Source organism: Pelodiscus sinensis, chromosome 2 (assembly GCF_052426305.1).
Source record: "Pelodiscus sinensis isolate ZL-2025 chromosome 2, ASM5242630v1, whole genome shotgun sequence".
In the NCBI taxonomy this organism is placed as follows: Eukaryota; Metazoa; Chordata; order Testudines; family Trionychidae; genus Pelodiscus; species Pelodiscus sinensis.
Genome location: NC_143053.1, coordinates 74,062,085 through 74,083,345, shown reverse-complemented (window position 1 = coordinate 74,083,345; position 21,261 = coordinate 74,062,085). Strand labels below are relative to the sequence as shown.

Here is a 21,261-nt window from a genome sequence, read left to right as displayed (position 1 = left end):
AATGCAAAAATACTCTGCAGGGCTAGGAGAAAACACTAGTGACCAATGCTTACCTTTTCCCCTCTTTGTTTTGGTATTACCCGTTCTGCCTCCTTATCACACTTGTTGCCCAAGAGTACTATATCCACTTCGTCACCTGCTTTCTAATGACGAAAGAAAAAACAATATTAACATATATCACATTTAAAAAACAAAATACAAACCTCTTTTTCATTCTATCAGCATTTTATTTCTTTGAAATAAAGGTCTAACCTTTGCCCTGGCATTTTCAAGGATGAGTAGAGATGCTACCCAGAGACCTACAAGGATCCCGATGACCAAAGCAGGACATCACAATATAGAGTAATGCAGAGTGGCAGAATGTGATGGAGTAGAGTATAATTCGCTGATTCTTTGAAAAGGTACAAGGTATATAACCTCCATCTTCTGATGAAAGCTTGATGCTATTGATATGGGAGGCAGGAAATGCCTCCAACTGTCAGGCAACCACTCGTAGAGGAATGTGATGCATGAGCTGGTGCTATCTGCTGGCACTCATGAGTACAATGGAATGGTCATATTGTTTGAGCACAGGGGGTGTGACAAGAGGCTCCTGGAACCTACTCTACCTTCCATTCTTGTACACTAGGGCTGTGTCCAGACACAGGGGTTTTTTCGAAAAAACTTCACCTGCGTCTAGACTGCAGCCGTGTTCTTTCGAAATTAAATCGAAAGAACGCGGCTTTTCTTTCGATGGCGGTAAACCTAATTCCACGAGGAAGAACGCCTTTTTTCGAAAGTGCTCTTTCGAAAAAAGGCTTTCTTGAAAGCAAACAGGGCTTTTTAGAAAGTAAGCATCCAGACCCACTCGCTGCTTTCTTTCGAAAAAGCGGCTTGCTTTTTCAAAAATTCCGCGTGCAGTCTAGACACTCTCTTTCGAAAGAGGCTTTTTCGAAAGTATCTTTCGAAAAAGCCTCTTTCGAAAGAGGCTTGCAGTCTAGACATAGGGTACACTGCAAGAATATCCAACTTCTCTGTGATAAAAGTTAGATTATTCCAAAACCTTCTAACAAAAAGCACCTATCATCTTATCCTACTCTCACTGAGATAAACAGCAAAATCTCATCAACCTCAAAAGAAGCAAGATCAAGCCTACTCTCCTTTGTCTTCCTTCAGTTCTCCTGCTAATCCAGCTAAAGTACATAGTTAGATGCCTTATTATATTATCATTATTTTAGGCCAGGCCATCATAACTGTGCGTATGTGAAGTGGTGAAAAGGGAAGCGAGAATTTCAGCAACTGAACCTGAAACTTGCCAACTGTCACATGCTCTGAAATAAATAAAACTGCTTTCTGTGACTTGACTGAGTGGAATTGATGCTTTCAGTCCAACCCCTAGTGCACTGAGACCCCCATTACAAAATACCACACTCACAGCTATAACAGATGAAAATGCTTATCAATATCAAAAGAGACCAGAGAATGAATGGGCTTGGAGAATGAGTTGCCCTAAAAGTGGCCCAAATAGGTGACAGTTAGGTAAGTTTACTTTGCTACAGACAATACAATTAACTTAGGGTACGTCTACACTACCCTGCTAGTTCGAACTAGCGGGGTAAGGTAGGCATACCGCAATTGCAAATGAAGCCCGGGATTTGAATTTCCTGGGCTTCATTTGCATAAGCGGGGCGCTGCCATTTTTAAATCCCCGCTCGTTCGAACCCCGTGCCGCGCGGCTACACGCGGCACGACCTAGGTAGTTCGAACTAGGAAGCCTAGTTCGAAGTACCTAGGTCGTGCCGCGTGTAGCCGCGCGGCACGGGGTTCGAACCAGCGGGGATTTAAAAATGGCGGCGCCCCGCTTATGCAAATGAAGCCCAGGAAATTCAAATCCCGGGCTTCATTTGCAATTGCGGTATGCCTACATTACCCCACTAGTTCGAACTAGCGGGGTAGTGTAGACATACCCTTACATAGCTTAACAGAAACACTTCAGTCTGTTGTAGACTCATCACTCCCAGGATACTCAGCAAGCTTTAAGTGCTAGTCTACATTAGAATCGCTAGTGGCACAGCTGTACAGATGTAGCTGTGCCACTGTAGTGCTGCTAATGCACTCACCCTATGCTGATGGGAGCTCTGCCATCAGCATAATTACTCCATCTCCCTGAGTAATCTTGCAAAAAGAACACTGACCACAATGGTGCTGAGGATAGTAGGTACAACTTACATTGCTCACAGGCGTGGCTTTTTCACACCTTTGAGCAACTTAAGTTATACTAAAGTGAGTGCTAGTGTATGTATACAAGTCCCAAAAGGCTTGTAAGGCTTCCAACATGCACACACCTTCAGAGAAAATAAAAAAAGAATCATTATTCATTGAAAGATCATAGAATCATTATTTATAGTCTACTTGCACTTTTTACAGCTAAGTTGCCTCCTTAGAAAAGTATGGCACAAGGCACAATTATTTATTATTAAGATATACCATTTCATTTTTTTTAATCCGCTCTCATTTTAGTCAGCTAATCTTGTTTCATTACTTTAGATGATGGTCAAAATAATGTTATATTAAAATGAACTAAGCTCATCATAAGAGTACAAAGTACAGACCTAAAGTAATAAATCAATCTAACCTGGATTAATAGACCAAAATGCTGGCTGTTTCAGAATGCACTGGAGCTTTACTCATTAAGGTTAATGCTTCTCCTACATAAAATTACATATTTCAGTCCCTAAAATAGGATATAGTAAATAGACAATTTAAACATACCACATAATCAACTTATTTTGAGAGATTTTATGTATCTAATTTTTTAATTACATTTGACTTTACTTTGAAGAAAAAGTAAAAGGAAATATTAATACTTATTGTGCAAAAAATATGGTATTCATGATTTAAATGAATTAACTTCTGAACATTCAAGACACAAATAGTCTTACCTTAGAAATGTTCTTTTAAAACAATTTCACTTCACAAATAACAACTAAAAAGGCCTAAGACAGCTCTTTCAGACAACTCTTTCAGAAATCTATTTTTCTATGCTAATGTAATAATAAGATTAGATTTTATAGCATTTTTTCTATCAAAGTTTTCAAAGTGTTTTGCAAAGACAGTATTATAGCTGTTTTCTGAAGTCTGACAAAACTGCTAGTCACTGGCCACATCTTCATTTTGGGAAACTACACAATAAATGTTAAGCTGAACTTCTAGCTTCATTTTTTCAAAAAGATGATTAAGTAGATGATCCTCCTGAAAATGGAAACCACTACAAGCTACAGAAATCTGACTCTGTAGCCAGATCATTAGCTGGGGAAAATCAGCATCCGTGGTGCTATGCTGATTTACACCTGCACAGAATATGTCCCTCTGCTTTTTCCTAAAAAAACTTCAGGATATTCATGGTTTTTCCTAGTGTTACTCAGGAATATCCCTTCAGACTGAAAAACCCATAGCCAGAAGTACCTAACTTCTGGGAAGTGGTGGTGGGGAGGAAATTAACCCCTAAGTAGAGTTAGCAGCTACAAATGTGCTATGGCCAAAGTGGCCACTGATGAAGCCTCTGTACCACAAGTAGGAATGGGCAGGAAGTGGTTTTTGCATTCTCCAATTTATTTTTTTTAAAAATTTTGAAAATGTTTTCCATCCCAAATCAGAACCAAAAGTTGAACTCTCAAATATGTTAATGACCTAACCAAGAAATAAAAAATAATACAGTTTCTGTCAGTCAAAATAAATGGTTACTCACCCTGTGTAATAAGAGTAGTTTTTCAAAATATGTATCCCTACAAGTACTAGTGCCCTCCTGCGACTTCGAACAGAGATTTCTTATAGTAGAGTCCCATTTGTCTTTATTGAGCAGTGTCCCTACAGGCTCTCCACTCTAGGAGTATGTCTACACTACATCACTATTTCGAATTAACTTAATTCAAAATAGTTAATTCGAATTAAGCTAATTCAAAATAATGCATCTATACACAAAAACTATTTTGAAATAGTCCCCTGAGGCTGGGGGACTTTGCTATGGACTCTGGTTAGCTGGTCACGTCGTCCTGGCAGGTGGGACCATAGAGAGACAACCAAAACTATTGAGTGAAATGGTGTTGAGCTCAACCACAGGGCCTACACGTAGAGAAGGACAGGCGTAATGCCACCTGACCACTGTGAGACTGGGATAAAAAATCTGCCTGCCCTCCTGGGAGAGGTGATGGAGAGCTATGTGAAAAGTTATCGAATAGCAACCAGCCAGCTGAGTCAGGTAAGGAAACCATGTTTGTCTGGGCCATGGCAACACCATTACGTTGACTCTGGCTCTTTCTTTCTTTATTTTGAGCATAATCTTGACTATTAAGAGAACTGTTGGGAATGGCTGACAGCCACTCAAAGTGAAAAGCACCCCCTACAGACTGTTGACCCAATGCACCCTTCAAGCAGAAGTTCTTGTTTGACTCTGTGGTGAAAAAGTCTACCTGAGGGGTATTAGTACATTTACTCGTGTTGTTCATGTCGGTAAGGAGGGGCTTAGGGCGAGGGTGTGGGGACTGCAGGTCAGGGAGCTGCAGGATACAGGGTTTGAGGGTGAGGAGGAATTGAGGGCAGGAGGTGGAGGGTGCAGGCCAATACCCGGGGCTGACTGGGGCGGCGGGTGATATGCTGCTCCACTGCCAGCTCCCTGGACTGGCCAGGGGGTGTGCAGTCTGGGTGCTGGCTCCCCATGGCTGGCCAGTGGCTGCACTGCCTGTGCACCAGCTCCCCAGGGCTGGCTGAAGTAGTGGAGGTGCAGTGCCTGGCTGGCAGATCCCGGGGCTGGGATCAAATGAGGTTTACAGGATCTTTCGAAAAAGCGCCCCATTTTCAAAAGAACTGCATCTAGACTGCGGTTTCAAATTCGAAAGAGCACTTTTTCGAAAGAGCGCCATTACACGATTATGGGATATTTAAATACCGGCTTCATTTGCACTTTCAAAGTGCTTCATTTACATCCCTCTGCCGACAGAGGTAGTCTAGACGTAGCCGAACAGTGCACAAGTACTTTTAAAATCTGTATTATATGAATATAAAATTATAAGGTAGATGTTTTAATGGTCTCAAAACTCATATTTGACTGACTAATGTGCAATACAAGAGTTCTCTAATAATACCTTGTACTTTACAAATGAAATTGCATTATACAGTTAATGAAATCTGCACTGTGGTTTTGCCTGCACACTCCTGTGTATTTTTAAACTTACGGTAGCAATAACAACCTTAGCACTGAGCATTTACTGGGGATTAATGATTCGTTTGGATTATGGCCCTGGCGCAGGAGGGGACCTCTTTTCCCAGTCAGTAATTAATTTTCATGAAATGCTCTGCATTTTAATAGTTATTGCTTAAAAACACATCTTTTACAATGAATGGCCCAATATATTTTACCCAAGATACTACATAAATTGACGATATACTAGAGTGGGATTAAGTGTTTATTATTCCTTATCTTCAATTATGAGACCCACTAATTGGCTGTTTCTAGGCTGATCTGCAACAATCAACTCATTCACATACATAAACATTATTTTAAATTGAAATTTTTTTCCACTGTCAATCTAATCTAAGGAACTAGAACTTTATGAGGAAAGGTTAAACAAGATAAATATGCACAATATGAATAAGCATCCAAGGGAACATAAGAGTATACACAAAAAAAGGTATAATCAAGAAAAACAGAGAGGAGCTGTGTAGTTTCATACAGGTTGAACCTCTCTAGTCCAGCACTCTCTGGTCCGGCAACATCCATGGTCCGACAAGATTTTAGTTAGCCAGATGTCCATTTATCATGGGTGTGGCCAAGTTTCCTGTGGTCCCATAAAGTTTTTTTACAGCCACCAGCCCTGGCTCTCAGTGTTCTGTGCTGTTAGTTAGCTTTAATTTACCCCAAATGTCTTTTAAGAGCCTAGTAAGCAGTGGAAGTGTTGGTAATGCTGCTAGACAGTACCAATCTCCTGTGGTTCGGCAAATTCTCTGGTTTGGCACTGATCAGGTCCCAAGGTTGATGGACTAGAGAGGTCCAACCTGTACTTGTGACTAGGTAACTAGCAGCAACTAAGAGTAACTAGGAATAATGGGGTGATCTTCTTGATAAAAAGCTAATTAAATCATTGGTGATGGAAGCCCTATAACGTGAAATATTTAAAACCCGACTTGACAAAACTCCAAAAAACAATTTAGTGTTGATAAATGGATAGTCTGGATTACCTACTTTCTTTTTTACTCTCTAAGTAAAAAAACTTATAACAGTAGTATATCGTATGCAAGGCCAGAATGGAATAAACTCAGGCAAAAAGCTTTTATCTGGAGCTCTAATGACAACTGTCAAGTATTTATTAAAACATAATAAATGTGGTAACTATAGGGGGAAAAAGATGTTAACTACCCTGAGCAAAATGTCAACTGCAATTAGATAGTCTTACCTCATGTATATCTTTCATCCAGTTTGTTATACCTTGAAAACTGTCTGAGTTTGTGATGTCATAAACCAGAACAAAGCCACGTGCTCCACGAAAATAACTAGTGCTAATTGTATGGAATTGTTCCTGACCAGCAGTATCCCTGAAATACACCATACAGAAATCACTTGGTATAGCATACGCTGAAAGAGCATGGATGTTTTTTCAGTGCAATTTAAAGAATACAGCCCCAATTTTGAGCTATGCCTTCTGAGAGAAAAGGGGTAGAATACAAACCCAGGCTTATCAGTTAAGCATGTAACCAACTACATGCTAACATCCCTACTTGCTAGCCCTCACCCAAAATCCTAAATCTGACCTTATATATGTTTGTAGGATAATAAATTATTTAATTTCAAATCTCTTGATTTTTTTAAGTTAAACATTGAAATAAAGTAGTTTATATTTAGAATTTAATATAGGTTTACGTTTTATCCATGGCTATAATAACTTCATGTTAAATATTTCTAAGAGAACTGATTTTTTAAAATGTACAAATTGCTATAAACATTATAGCTTCCTCTTCTAATTCAAGTTTTAATATGCTCTATTAAATAATCAAGACAGTGAAGGAAAACAAATAATCAAAGCTGGACAAAATTTTGTACAGTGTACAGTTATATAATTTAGCTGGCTTTCATTTGTGGGACAAATTATAACTTACCATATTTGAAGTTTCACTGTTGTATCATTAAATGTTATTGTTTTTACTTTAAAATCAATGCCTAAAAGAAATAAGAAAATCTGTTACATGTCTTGAGATAATATTGATTTCTTTTGGAAACTGTTTGTAAATACATGTTGTTTTGTGGATGTAGAGAAATGGAAACACACTAACCAAATGAAAACACCAACCAAAAATATCCTAAACCACTAATTGCATACAAACAAAACAGAGGTAGAGAAAAATCTATTAGAGTTCTTTTTGAGACACATCTGTAATTATATTGAAATTAACTATCAAACTGGTCAAAATTTTATATTCAGTCACTCGTTGTGCATTGTCAACTCAGAAAGTATAGCTACAAACCAGCATTAGCTGGCAAGTGACAAGACAACTGTTTGATGGTCCATGTACAAAGCAGTTACAGTATTGGCAATTTCTACTAAGGGAATCAGTCCCATAATAATAGTGCTGCAGTTCTGAATGGAAGCTTAGTGACAAATGCTTACATGGCATTTGCTCACCCTATGCCATTCTTTAGCCTTTACCACAACATTACTGAAAAGAAGTGTCCAGGATTACATCAACAGGACTAGAAAATAATTAACTGAATTAATTAGATACAAAGATAAGTCGGCATGCATTCAAGTTCAAGTAAAGAACATTTACCGCTACACTACCCTTCCATCAAAACATCAATACCTCAAAATCCCAAATGTTTTGGTTACTGAAATCTATTTTGGACCTAGCATTATTGCATGCTGCCTCTGAAGCCATTATGCTGTTTTCCTCATAGATGTTTTTCTCTCTAACTTACATATTTTTCATTACTTGTATAATCACAAATAGCACACAAAAATCCTCTTAGGTGCCATACAGATGGGAGGATGCATATCTTGTCCATAGGCATTTACAATCCAATAAAAATGAAACTCCAAAAAATTGCATTGGAGTCTACTACCTACTGAAGTATGAATGTCCAAAATAAAAGGAGTTACACAATACTTTCCAATGACTTTTGCAGTAACATTTTAAAGAAAATATTTCAAATGCATTTAAGCCCCAAAATGCAATATTCACTCTAAAACCTCTTCATTCTGTTCATTCAGGACAGAGTAACTAGGAGAATATATAAATAGGCAAAACAGTATGTATTTCAGTCACATGAGCTCAGCTGAATTTGCTTAATGAAACTGAGAAGCCCTGTTAAAATGCAGGTTAATATGTCTCAAGCTGTGTTGGTGGCCATACAATAACCAAGGCTTCCCATTAAGTTAAAAAAAAAACCAGAGCTAACTAACATGACTTCAAATGCGTCAGCCTACATCTCAATGGGACTTTTCAACTGTGTTAAACTAATTTGATTGGGTTAACACAATTGAAAAAATACATCCTTTTCGTATGTAAGAAAAGGCCATATTGTGTTAAAGAGCCAAAAAGAAATTTTATAATGGGCATCAGTTTAGTCGGGAACCAGAGTACAATTCTGGTTTTGGTGCTACCATAGTATAGATAAATAAATACCTCACACCATGAAGAGAGGTTATATTACATTTCAGACCCTACAGGACACAGTCATCTGCAAGTTATCTTACTTTCATGTTTATGAGTGAAGCCTCAGCCTATCAGAATCAACCATACTCAGAAGTCTATGCCTACAATATTCTTGAACTGTTGTACCACAGCTCTTTTTTTCTGAAGTAAATTAGCACCATCTTTAGATCGCATTGAAAGGATATCCCTAATAGTCTGTCTTCTATAAGACTTAAATTTTCTTCTTATCCCTTAGCTGTGTATTAATAGTCATAATTCTAGAAATCTCCCTTAACTTTGACAATTTTAAAATAAAACAAAACTGTCCTTTGTAATTTTCCTAAAATAACTCCTGATAGAAAAGGGCCATGAAAAATGTCAGGTTTGGCAGTTGTGTTCTGGTGAAGTTTGTGATTTAGACAGAGGGGCAGAGCTTAGGGTACGTCTAGACTACATGCCTCTGTCGCCAGAGGCATGTAGATTAGGCTACCCGACAGAGTAAAATGAAGCGGCGATTTAAATAATCGCCGCTTCATTTAAATTTACATGGCTGCCGCTTTGAGCCGACAAGCAGCTGATCAGCTGTTTGTCGGCTCAGCGCGATAGTCTGGACGCTCCCCTGCCGACATCAAAGGGAGCTGTCGACAACCCAGGTATGCCTCCTGGGATGAGGCATACCTGGGTTGTCGACAGCTCCCTTTGATGTCGGCAGGGGAGCGTCCAGACTATCGCGCTGAGCCGACAAACAGCTGATCAGCTGCTTGTCGGCTCAAAGCGGCAGCCATGTAAATTTAAATGAAGCGGCGATTATTTAAATCGCCGCTTCATTTTACTCTGTCGGGTAGCCTAATCTACATGCCTCTGGCGACAGAGGCATGTAGTCTAGACGTACCCTAGATTCATCACACAAATAGCAGACTACCCTATCTGCACCTCCCGCATGCATGTCACTTTTTTTCCTCCGTAATCTCAGGGTTTCTTTATACAAACAGGGGTGCTGGAACACTTTTCTAGTGGGAGTGTTCAGAACCACTGAACCAAACTATAAACCCTGTAAATAATGGAAACCACTTCAAGCCAGGTGGTGCTGCAACACCCCCACGCCCTTTGTTGCAACACCTATGTATATAAACATTTAGTACATGGCAAGTTTAAGTGTGAATACAGGCAGTCCCCGAGATACGCGGATCCGACTGCAGACCAGGGGGACGGGGAGCAAAGCAGAGCAAAGCCGCGGAGCCCGAGGGCAGCAGGACAGCCACGGCGCGACTGGGCTGTCCCGCTGCCCCCGTGCTCCGCGGCTTTGCTCCGGACGCCTGTGGTACAGCAGCTGGGGCACTGCCGGTTGGTCCCGTAGCGCCGCTCTGGGCGCTACTGGACCAACCCGGCAGCACCCCAGCTGCTCTGCCCCAGGCGTCCTGATTCAGTCACTGCTGGTCAGTTTCAGCAGCGGCTGAATCAGGACGCCTGGGGCAGAGCAGCTTGGGTGCTGCTGGGTTGGTCCAGCGGCGGCGCTACTGGACCAACCCAGCAGCACCCCAGCTGCTCTGCCCCAGGCATCCCCAAGTCAGCTGCTGCTGAAACTGACCAGTGGCTGACTACAGGAAGCCTCTGCCCCGGGCTTCCTGGAATCAGCCGCTGATCAGTTTCAGCAGCAGCTGACTTGGGGACGCTTGGGGTTCTTAAGTTGATTCTGTATGTAAGTCGGAACTGGCGGTCAGTTTCAGCAGCGGCTGAATCTGGACGCCAGTTCCGACTTACATACAGATTCAACTTAAGAACAAACCTACAGTCTCTATCTTGTATGTAACCCGGGGACTGCCTGTATACCCTAGACTAGCCTGCCATGCACAAACTGTCCATGTAGATCCTGATGATGCACATTAACAGCTCCTTAGAGTGAACAACTACTGCTGTACTGTTCACTAAGACAAGCTTCAAGTTTTCCATTTAAAAACAAAAATAAGTGCTAAGATAACTTCAAAAATGACACCACATCATTTATACTTGGGTTATATCTATCTGCAACTGCAGAAACCTTAGCTCTAAGAGATGTGACCTTTACTATTCATCTCAAATGGATAACTCAGATATGAATGATAATACTTTAAGTTCACACTCTTAACTCACTGCTTATTACACACCATAAAAGGAGAGAGACAATCACACTGTTAAAAACTATCTGTGAGTGACTGCTCAGTTTGACACCATCTATAACTGGGATTGGGAGACAACACTACTCCCCTGCCTCCCCAGATCAAGAAGCTAAGCTAAACTCAAAACTCAGTGGAACATGAGCCTACTCAAGGAGGAGCCAATATCAAGAGTCCATGGAAAGAATCAGACTCCTCTCTCTAGTTATAGTGGAACATCTGCATCATCTATTACGATCAGCATGTCATGTAGGTGGAGTTTACGTAAGCAGGGGAATGGTTCCACAAATTTAAGTTTACAGAAGACAGACTAGTAGGGCTATCCTTTCAGGATGGTCTAAAGATGGTGCTAATTTTATTTCTGGAAAAAAAAGAGCTGTGGTACAACAGTTCAAGAATATTGTAGGCATAGACTTCTGAGTATGGTGGATTCTGATAGGCTGAAGCTTGACCCAAACATTAAAATAAGATAACTTGCAGTTGAAGGTGTCCTCTAGGGTATGAAATGTAATACAACCTCTCTTTATAAGGTTATCCTTTTACGGTATAAGGTATTTATTTATATGGGATAGTGTAGAAGCCAGGAAAGTTCCCCTCACTCCAGCCTTCATTTTTGAAAAATGCAATCATTGAAATAAAGTGTATACATTTTTTATTTATTTTAAAAAAACCCACCCTACTTCAGTTAAAGACCCAAGCAATGCCATGTACAGCTGCTAGTTAAAATCTAACCGTCTGCTCCTTTCCTTCCCCCCAAAAGTGGAACTTGAATGTACTTTGAATTTCTGTTCCTTCCCTTCTGTTCTTTCCCTTCCCCAAATAAGTGGAAGCTTCACCTTTTTAGAATCAAGATCTCAACAAATATTTTCCCACATAGAAGAAGCACATGGCACTGTCAAGAACACAATAGCTAAGATATGTTACCTATCAGTTCTGTGTTCTTGTGGAACCCAGGGCATGGTACTCACCGAAGCCCGTCTCACTTCCCCCCTCAACCCGCCCAACTGCTTGAACCAGAGTGGAGACAAAAAGCAATGAAATGGGAGAGGAAGACACAACTAAACCCCTTCTGGACAAGGGTGATAGGAGTAAGGACACACCCTTAGCCTCATTTGCATCAAATATAGGATAGAAAGGCATCTCCATTAGCATACAGAATAGAAAACAGAGATTCTAAAGCAAAAATCGCACTGAACTCTAGGACACAAAAGGCAGGAAAGCATTGCCTTATGGGAAATCTTTGCTCCCAATGCTAATGAACCTATTTCTGCACACACCCAGATCAGTAATTATCAGACCAATTTTAGTAATAAATCCCCTGCTAATATCCAAAATACTGAAATTGCCTAATTGCATTATGAACTCCTTCAAAGCAACACCACTCAACACCATAGTCAAAGCAACACCATAGTCAAGAATGATCAGTTTCTATTGTTTAGCCCAGGGGTGGGCAAGACAGTCTCCATGGGCTGGATCCGGCCTGTCAAGCTGATTGATCAGGCCCCTGGCCACTCTACCGCTCTTCTATTCCTAGGCCAATTGAGACCTGGGAATAGGGGAACACGCAAAGTCTCCTCCCCTCACCAGGGGTGCACAGCGCCTAGAGAGAACCACCAGGTATTCAAAATGGCTGGCGGTCCCTCAATGCACCGCACCCCCCTGGCAAGGTTGGGGCGGGGATCAAAGACTTCACATGCTCTCCTTCCCCCAAGCACTGATTGGCCTGGGGGAGAGGGGAGTGCATGAATTCTCCTCCTGTCGCCAGGGGTAGACTCTGCGTCTAGAGGGAACCACCAGGTGTTCAAAACATCAGGCAGTCTCCTCTAGGCACCACATGCCCCTGGAAGGATGAGGGCAGGGGGCTAAGACTTCACGCGTTTCCCCACCTCCAGGCCAATCAGGGTCTGTTGGCAGGGGAGCAGGCGAAGTCTCCTAGACCTGCCCCTTCTGCCCAAGGCCCCGTCCCTTCCAGGGTGGCCCTGGATTCTGAAATTCGCGAAATGGCCACCCTTAAAATATTATTGCCCGCTCCTGGTCTAGCCTAAACAAAGCAAGTTTAAAATACTCCCTTGAACAGTTCGTTTCCACATAAACAAATCTAATGTTCCTTCTCAAACTTCTGTTGTTTCCCTACAACAACTCCTATCCATGCTCCAGTAAAGTGTTCTGATGCGCCTGGATCTAAATTCTGCATCAGTTCCATTAGGTCTTTATCTTTTACTGACTGACCATGCTGTGAACTCTGCTCTGCTTGTCTCCAACAGTCTGGACTCACAGCTACCATCACCAACTGGGAACTCTGATCAGTTCAAGCCTTACAGAGTGGTGAGTTCTCTCTCTCTTCCCCCTCCATGCCCTGCCTTATGTGATCAGTTATGGTTTGCTTGCCTTAACGTTTGTAATCAGATTCAAGTTAAGATTTAATATTGTAACTGTTTTGTTTGGTTCCCCTTGTATGGCTACTACCTAGACATAAATAACTTTCATAGTTAAGCTGGTTGCTTGCTTTCTGTCTCCCTATCCTCTTCTTGAGGGTGTTGTTCTTCGCTTTCCCATTCACTCTACAACAATGCTCTTTGTCCCTATGTTAAAGGTCCCTGTATCACCCAATAATCTTGTGGGGTTTGCACATCAAGCGGATTACTAGCAGAACGATTATGGTGTGAAAGTGGGAACACATAGGTGCTGAACCTGGGGGCATACAAGAGTGGCGGCTTGAAGAGTGGTTTAAACCCAGCCCACTGAGTCTAAGGCCACTGAGGGTGCAACCCAGCCTACTGAGTCATAGACCATATAAGGGGTCAGCTTATGAGTGCTGAATAACTGGTCCTCTCAGATGTGCTGTGCAATGAGTATAACTGTGTTCATCAGATTCTAGGATGGGAAGAAACCAGGCCTGGGGAACCTATATCCTTCAGGATAGCTCCATTGAGAGGGAAGTGGCAGAATGGAGAAGCAGAGCTCCATATGAGAACACAAGTAACACAAACAGCACAGTGACAGAATTATCAGCCCTCCTCCATAAGAATAACCCTAATGAATAACGAATACAGTTTGAACCTCTCTAGTCCAGCACTCTCTGGTCGGCTAACATCCGTGGTCTAGCATAATTATAGTTAGCTGGACTAATCGTGGTGTGGCCAAGTTGCCCATGGTCCCATAGACTGTATCTAGACTGGCAAGTTTTTCCGCAAAAGCAGCTGCTTTTGTGGAAAAACTTGCCAGCTGTCTACACTGGCTGCTTGAATTTCCGCAAGAACACTGACTTCCTACTGTCTGAAATCAGTGCTTCTTGCGGAAATACTATGCTGCTCCCGTTCAGGCAAAAGTTCTTTTGCGCAAAGCTTTTGCACAGAAGGGCCAGTGTAGACAGCTCAGATTTGTTTTGCGCAAAAAAGCCCCGATCGCGAAAATGGCGATCAGGGCTTTTTTGCGGAAAAGCGCATCTAGATTGGCATGGATGCTTTTCCACAAAAAGTGCTTTTGTGGAAAAGCTTCCGTGCAATTCTAGACGCTCTTTTCCGCAAAAGCTTTTAACGGAAAACTTTTCCGTTAAAAGCACTTGCGGAAAATCATGCCAGTCTAGACGTAGCCATAAAGTTTATTTACAGCCATTGGTTTTTGCTCTCAGTGTTCTGTGCTATTATTTAGCTCTAATTTACCCCTAAATGACTTCTAAATAAGGATGTTAAAGACTAGTCAACTATCCGATAAGCCAATGCTTATTGGATAGTCTAGTTGACTAGTTGATTCCCCCCACCTTGCTGCCTCTATCAGATAGAGGCAGCAAAAGGGGGGAAGAAGGGGTACTTCCCGGGATCAGCTGTGAGGCTTTGCCCCTTTGAAATGCCACGGTGGTGTTCAAAGGGGCAGCACTGCCCTGAGTCAGCTGGAGACTCCCCAGCTGATCCTGGCTTCCACCAAAATGCTGCGTGGAGCCCGGGATCAGCTGGGGAATGCCCCGCTGACCCAGGGCTCCATGCTGCACTGCTGCTGTTAAATACACAAGAGTCCCTGCTGGGAACTCTTGTACATTTCAAAGCTGGCATGCTTGCGTGCAGCCTGGAGTCAGCAGGACTTCCCGCTGGCCCCAGACTGCACGCGGTGTTCCACATTTAAAAGGAGGAATGCGGAAGTGCCTATCGACTAGTCAATGGAAATTCCATCAACTACTCGATTAGTAAATTAACCACAATTTAACATCCTTACTTCTAAAAGCTCAGTAAGAAGTGGAAGTGTTGGTAATGCTGTTAGACCAGTGGTTTCAGCTGCCAGGCCGCAGACCTCTGGCTGCCGGGCTGTGGCGAGTTTGGAGGCCGCAGCTGGGGTACACCACTCTTGCTGTGGCTGTTGGGGAAGGTGTGTCCTGCCCTGCCTCTCAGCCAACCAGCACCTAGCAGGGGCAGGGTCTCCTCCAGGCCACGGAAGAGCACTTCCCTGCGTGACAGGAGGGCTGCATAGAGCCGCTCTGCGCGGCCCTCGCACTGCGCAGGGAAGCGCTCTTCCACAGCTGGGTGGAGACCCTGTGCCACACAGCCCTTCCACCACACAGAAAACCGCTCTGGGGATGGGGCTAAAATTGGGGGCTGGCACTGGGGGAGACTGGGTACAGAGAGGCTCTGGAAACAGGAGACTGGTACTGGGGGGTCTGGTGGGAAGGGGGGCTTTCAGGGTGGGCACTGGCACTGAGGCATTTGGGATGTGCTGTTATTTAGCCCACATATTTAGCTTCATTAACACTGGTCCTACAACTGACAAGTAAATGCTTTTGATTATATGTATTTCATGTTATATATATATTGATTATGTCATTTCTACTCTAACTCATCTGATGATCCTATATATTTTTCGTCAGTCTGTAAGGTGCCATGAGAGGACTACTCGCTGTTTTTAAAATTATAAACTAACATGGTTACCCCTCTGAGGCCTAATAAAGGAGCAAATCCCAAAGTAACAGGCAAATATGGTAACAGATAACTTATTTTACACATAAAATACATAAAACAAATAAAGGACTGCATAGAAACTTCATATTCATTTGTACACAAGATTTTTTTTGTTCATAGGCTTTCCCTATGGCTTTCTACCCTGTGCCATTGTTTAAATAAAAAGTTATTCTTTATAGTCTGCTATTCTCACTATGATGCATCTGCCTTATGATCCGTGTAAGTTTAATTAGAAAACTGCTTATAATTCACCCAAACTGCGTAATTGAAGAGGAGGAAGGGCAACCATCCCTGAGTGTTTAAGTGCTGCATAAAATGCTTTCCATGAAAATTTAATGTGAATGCATGTTTTCATTTTCTAAAATATATAATTTTAGAAAGTTTCAACAAGTACAATCTATTAGCAACAACTACAGGACATTCAATTTTTGTAGTCTCAACAGGCTTACTTGTATCAACATGGAATACCCAGTTGCCATGATACAAAAAGAGACCCTCAACAGTTCCCTCTCAAATCTTTTTCTTCTATGATTTCTTTCTTTACTCTCTGCATAAAGGTGGGTTGATGACACATAATCCCATCAAAAAACTCAGATTCCTAGCGGACTAAATATCCCAGAGTATTGGTAAATGTCTTTTACTTCATTTCTAGTTTAAATTCCAGATGGGTAGGTAATGATTAATGGCCATTCATAACCTTCAAATGAGTGTGCAATGGGCTGCAAGAAAGGAAAGCTCTCAATCGAGACTGTACCAGACATCTGTCCAAATCAAAATTGCAACTCTTGTTGGTAGACTCAATAAAAAGACAGAAGACTAGATGAACATAAAGTCTGAACTGCCCTCTCCCTGGAAACTGTCCCACCAGGATACAGACGAGGCCCATTGGGAAGCTGCTGCAGAAAATTAAACTGTTGTTGCCCACACTGTACTTTCTAGAAAGGAGGCTTCTCCTGCCAATACTGTTGACCTGCTTGAGATTTTGAAACCAGATATGCAAATAAGCATTATTCAGATTTGGATCATTTGCTTACAGCATAGATACAACATACTTTATTAAAACAGTTTTTAAAAATCACAGAAGACATGACTTCTGAAAATATACTCCTAATGTGATCAGTTTTTTAAAAAATGGGAGGCTTTGATTCTTGAATGAACAGAGGTAGAGGATCAGAAATTTCATCTGTTTGAGAAAAAAAGCCTCAGAGCATGAGTTCATTTCCAATATTAGGAATCATCATGAAAGGAGATACTCCCTTTCACAGGTATTCCATGGGGAAAACTTAGGTTTCATCATTAATTATAGGCTTTTAAGACCAATTTTGCCATCTGACACGTCCCTTTCTGATAGGCTCTGCTATTCTTTGTATTGGTTTCAGTAGAATGACTTGCAAAATAGAGTACTTTAGTAAGGAAGTTAGAAACTTGGCCAAATTCATCCAACTGTCATAGGGCCAGATTCTGACATTCTCACTTACATGAACAAATTCTATTTAAATCAATATTAATTAAGAGAAAGGTACCACTCAACATTGCTTTAATTATAATAATTAATTATAATTATACAAGTAATAATGATATGAGGCTTTCCATTAGAACAGGTTGGACAAACACCAGTCAGGGATTGTCTCTAGGTATTTATTTGATCCTTTCTCAGCACAGAGGAACAGACTAGATGACCTCTCCTATCTTTTTATGACTCTGTGTTTCAGGACAGACTCTCACCCATCCTGAAAAATATATATATATATATATATAAGAACATACATATGCAGAATAAGATTGTAAAATCCTGATTAATCAGTTAACTGGTTTAACGTTACATTTAACTGGTTAACCGATTAAACAGTGGTAGGCAGGGGAACACTCTAGCCCACCTCCCGCAACTGCTACAGACAGGGCAGCAGTCGGAGAGTGGAGTGGCCCATCTCCCCTGGATAGGGGCTGCTCCAGCTGGACTGGGCTGGGCCCATCGCAGGCAGGGGCTGGTCAAACTGGGCTGGAGCATCCCCTGCCCACAATGGGCCCCACAAGGTTGGAGCAGCCCCGTATACCTCAGTAAGAGTGATGCTTAATGGTTAACCATTCACATCCCTAATGCAGAACTGCGGAAACACAGAGGCTTTTCTGCATACTATTTTTATAAGTTTCCACTAAACAGCACATGTAACAAGGCAATTATACATGCAGCCATGCACACCTATGGAAGAAGAGATTCTCTTGGCGATACCATGCTTGACAAATCATTACCTACAAGGTCAGTAAAATAAATGAAAAGGAATTTAACTTTGTACCTATCATTGAAGATGAAAGAATTAGGCATTTTATTTTAGGTCGTAAGTTTTCTGGAGTAGAGGTGGGGAACCTGCAGTCCACGGCAACATGTGGGTCATTAGAGTTCTGTGTGTGGCCCACGAGACATTTTGTTTACCGTTGCCAACGTGCAGGGTTGCCAGATTCCACTGGTTTTTATCCTCAGTTTTTTTCCTACCAGTATTCAGAGGTGAAAGTAAGCTGGTACACCCTGGTGTGGCCCTCCAGAAAGAAACTGGCCAGTTAGCTGGAGGCACTTAGCTGCAGGGGAGAGGCAGGCTGCCGCACTAGAAGCAGGCAGCCTGGTAGGTTAGAAGGACTGGCTGGGGAGGGGGGGGGGGCGTCTGGGATTGCCCCAGCCTGGAGCTCCCCTCCCCACACCGCCATCATTTCAGGGGTAAGGGGGTGCTGCAGTGGCACTTAGCCCAGTCAGTGAGTGGGTGGTGGTTTTTGTTTTGCTGACTAGAGAGAGAGGTAAATTTCACAGCCTGCTCTTGCTCTGGGTACCCAGTGAAGGGCAGAGGAGAAAACTACACAGGTTGTGAACTTGGCCTCGCTCCCTAGTCTGCAAAAAGAAAAAAACACACAAAGGCCGTGTCCAGACTCAGGGGTTCTTTCAAAAAAAGTAGCCTTTTTTCGAAAGAACTTCCCCTGCGTCCAGACTCAAGCCGCGTTCTTTCGAAATTATTTCGAAAGAACGCAGCTTTTCTTTCGATGGCGGTAAACCTCGTTTCACGAGGAAGAACGCCTTCCTTCGAAAGTTCCTCTTTCGAAGGAAGGCATTCTTCAATGTAAAGAGGCCGTCTTCGAAAGAGAGCATCCAGACTCGCTGGGTGCTCTCTTTCGAAAAAGCGGATTTCCTCTATCGAAAGATCCGCCTGCTGTCTAGACGCGATCTTTCGAAAGAGCCTCTTTCGAAAGAAGCCTGCAGTCTAGACATAGCCTAAGTGAGCAGGGTAAGTGAGGCTGCAGGCCCCCACCCCTGAAATCTTGCCCTTGCCCCTGCCAGCACTCACTCAGCCCCCTGCCCTGAGCCTCCTCTTCATACACCCAAACTTTGGCTCCTGCATCTCCTTCCCTGGCCCTAACTCCTGCACCTCCCTCCCCCCCCGCACACCCAATCCCCCTGCCGTTGAGCCCCTTTCTGAGCCTTTCATACATCCCAACCTGGACTCCTGCAGTCCTCTGTGCTGAGCCCCCCCCCCCCCCCGCACTCCACTCCATACTTAAATTTTTACAAGTACTTTTGTCTAACAGCCCCCAGGCACAGCTCCCCAAAAGGGGGGACAGGTTGTGATAGGGCAGTACCTGTAAGAAATGTAAATTACTTTCACCCCTGTCTGTATTACTGAAGTGACACAGGCATAAAGCAAGGGCATATGAAGTGAGATGCATGCTGTTTGCATACAACATTGATTGTGAGAGCTCTGCACCTTCTCTGCATTCAAAGTGCTTCTACAGTTCAATGGGCACACCCCGCACATTTTAGGTGTGGAAGCGAAATTAGCTGTCCTAGGAGACCCTCTTCATTTCAACAATATTGTAGCCCTCTTCTGCAGACCATTCATTAGCCTAAGTTGCCCACTGCTGCTCTGGAGCAAGGAGCGTCATTTTCTCTGTGCATGTACAGCGCCTTGCACAATGGGACCCTGACTGGGGTGAATTCCCTAGTATACTAACTACTGCAATAAAAATGTTAAATAAACAGTAACTTTCACAGCAACAGGAGTATATCACAGATATATTATTAATTAATGACAGCTGGTAGGGGGAAGATCTGGAGGTGGAAAGACAGAAGCATGTATTTATTTAGCTCAGAGGGGTAGCCGTGTTAGTCTGAATCTGCAAAAGCGGCGAGGAGTCCTGTGGCACCTTATAGACTAACTGAAGTGTTGGATAGTGATGTGTTGGATGCTCCAACACTTCAGTTAGTCTATAAGGTGCCACAGGACTCCTCGCCGCTTTTCTTTAGCTCCTCACCCTCTCTGTTTAAAAATCTAATTTAGCAAAGACTGGACATGTGTTCCAAACTACAAGCGGCACATTATCGGTCTCAACAGATGCAAATGCATATTTGTGTGGTGTGAAAGGGAATGTGCGACTAGTGTGTCGGGTGTGTGTGGTGCACACGTGGGTGTGACACAGACTACCAAGGAGCGTGTCAGTGCCATGACTGCAATGAAAGCGTGTGTCAGTCTCGGTGTGCATGGGGGTGCCTGTCAGTCTGCAAGGGTGTGCTGGGGGCGGGGTGCCACGGCGGGTGTTACACCGGCGCTCGCGGTGTCTCACTCACCGACGGTGGCGATATAGCAGGCGGCGGCGGCGGCGGGCTCCGTGTAGCGCCTCACGAGGGAGGTTTTCCCTACGCACGACTCCCCGGCCATCACTATTTTCACCAGCAGCGGCTTCCCCGCGGCGCGGTGCCCCGGCCCCGCCATGTGCCCCCCGCCCGGCAGCAGCAGCCGAGAGACGCGTCCTGCGGCCCCGCAAAGGGGCGAGCGGCGCGAAACCGAAACCAGAGCAGCGGCGCAGCGGGGAGGCGGCGCCTTCTCAGCCTCACCGGGCGGCGGCAGCGCCCGCCTGCGGCCCCGGGGCTCTCCGGCCTTGCGCAACAGCCGGCCCGCCGCGCGTGAGCCTGGGGGGGGTGTGAGACACAGAGGTGGGGGGTTGGGGTAGTGGTGCTGTGTGTGTGTGAGCGGGGGGGTTGTGTGTGTAAGTGTCTGGGGGCAGTGAGGCTGTGTGTGTGTGTGTGTGTGAGAGAGGCTGTGTGTGTGTGTGTGGGGACGGGGGGGTTGTGTGTAAGTGTCTGGGGGCAGTGAGGCTGTGTGTGTGTGTGTGAGCGGGGGGGTTGTGTGTGTAAGTGTCTGGGGGCAGTGAGGCTGTGTGTGTGTGTGTGTGAGAGAGGCTGTGTGTGTGTGTGTGTGTGTGTGTAAGTGTCTGGGGGCAGTGAGGCTGTGTGTGTGTGTGTGAGCGGGGGGGTTGTGTGTGTAAGTGTCTGGGGGCAGTGAGGCTGTGTGTGTGTGTGTGTGAGAGAGCGGGGGGGTTGTGTGTAAGTGTCTGGGGGCAGTGAGGCTGTGTGTGTGTGTGAGAGAGCGGGGGGGTTGTGTGTAAGTGTCTGGGGGCAGTGAGGCTGTGTGTGTGTACTTATGTGAGTGGAGGCAGTGGGGCTGTGCATGTGAGTGAAAGAG

General features: G+C 43.7%; 1 protein-coding gene across 4 annotated transcripts in view; it reads right to left on the bottom strand.

Moving 5' to 3' along the window:
* LOC102455279 (ras-related protein Rab-10-like) overlaps positions 1 to 20,670 on the bottom strand; it is a 44,069-nt gene extending 23,399 nt beyond the window's left edge. Inside the window, exons 1-4 of one of the 4 annotated variants that reach the window (XM_089776276.1) lie at positions 20,367 to 20,670; positions 7,129 to 7,189; positions 6,429 to 6,567; positions 54 to 143 (exon numbers count right to left, since the gene is read on the bottom strand). In XM_089776276.1, coding sequence (XP_089632402.1) covers positions 54 to 143; positions 6,429 to 6,567; positions 7,129 to 7,189; positions 20,367 to 20,511 — 435 coding nt within the window. In that variant the 5' untranslated portion in view covers positions 20,512 to 20,670. The remainder of the gene's footprint in view (positions 1 to 53; positions 144 to 6,428; positions 6,568 to 7,128; positions 7,190 to 20,366) is intronic. The other 3 variants (XM_089776277.1, XM_075920760.2, XM_025180005.3) reach the window with 3 other exon arrangements.
* Positions 20,671 to 21,261: the final 591 nt, after the last annotated feature.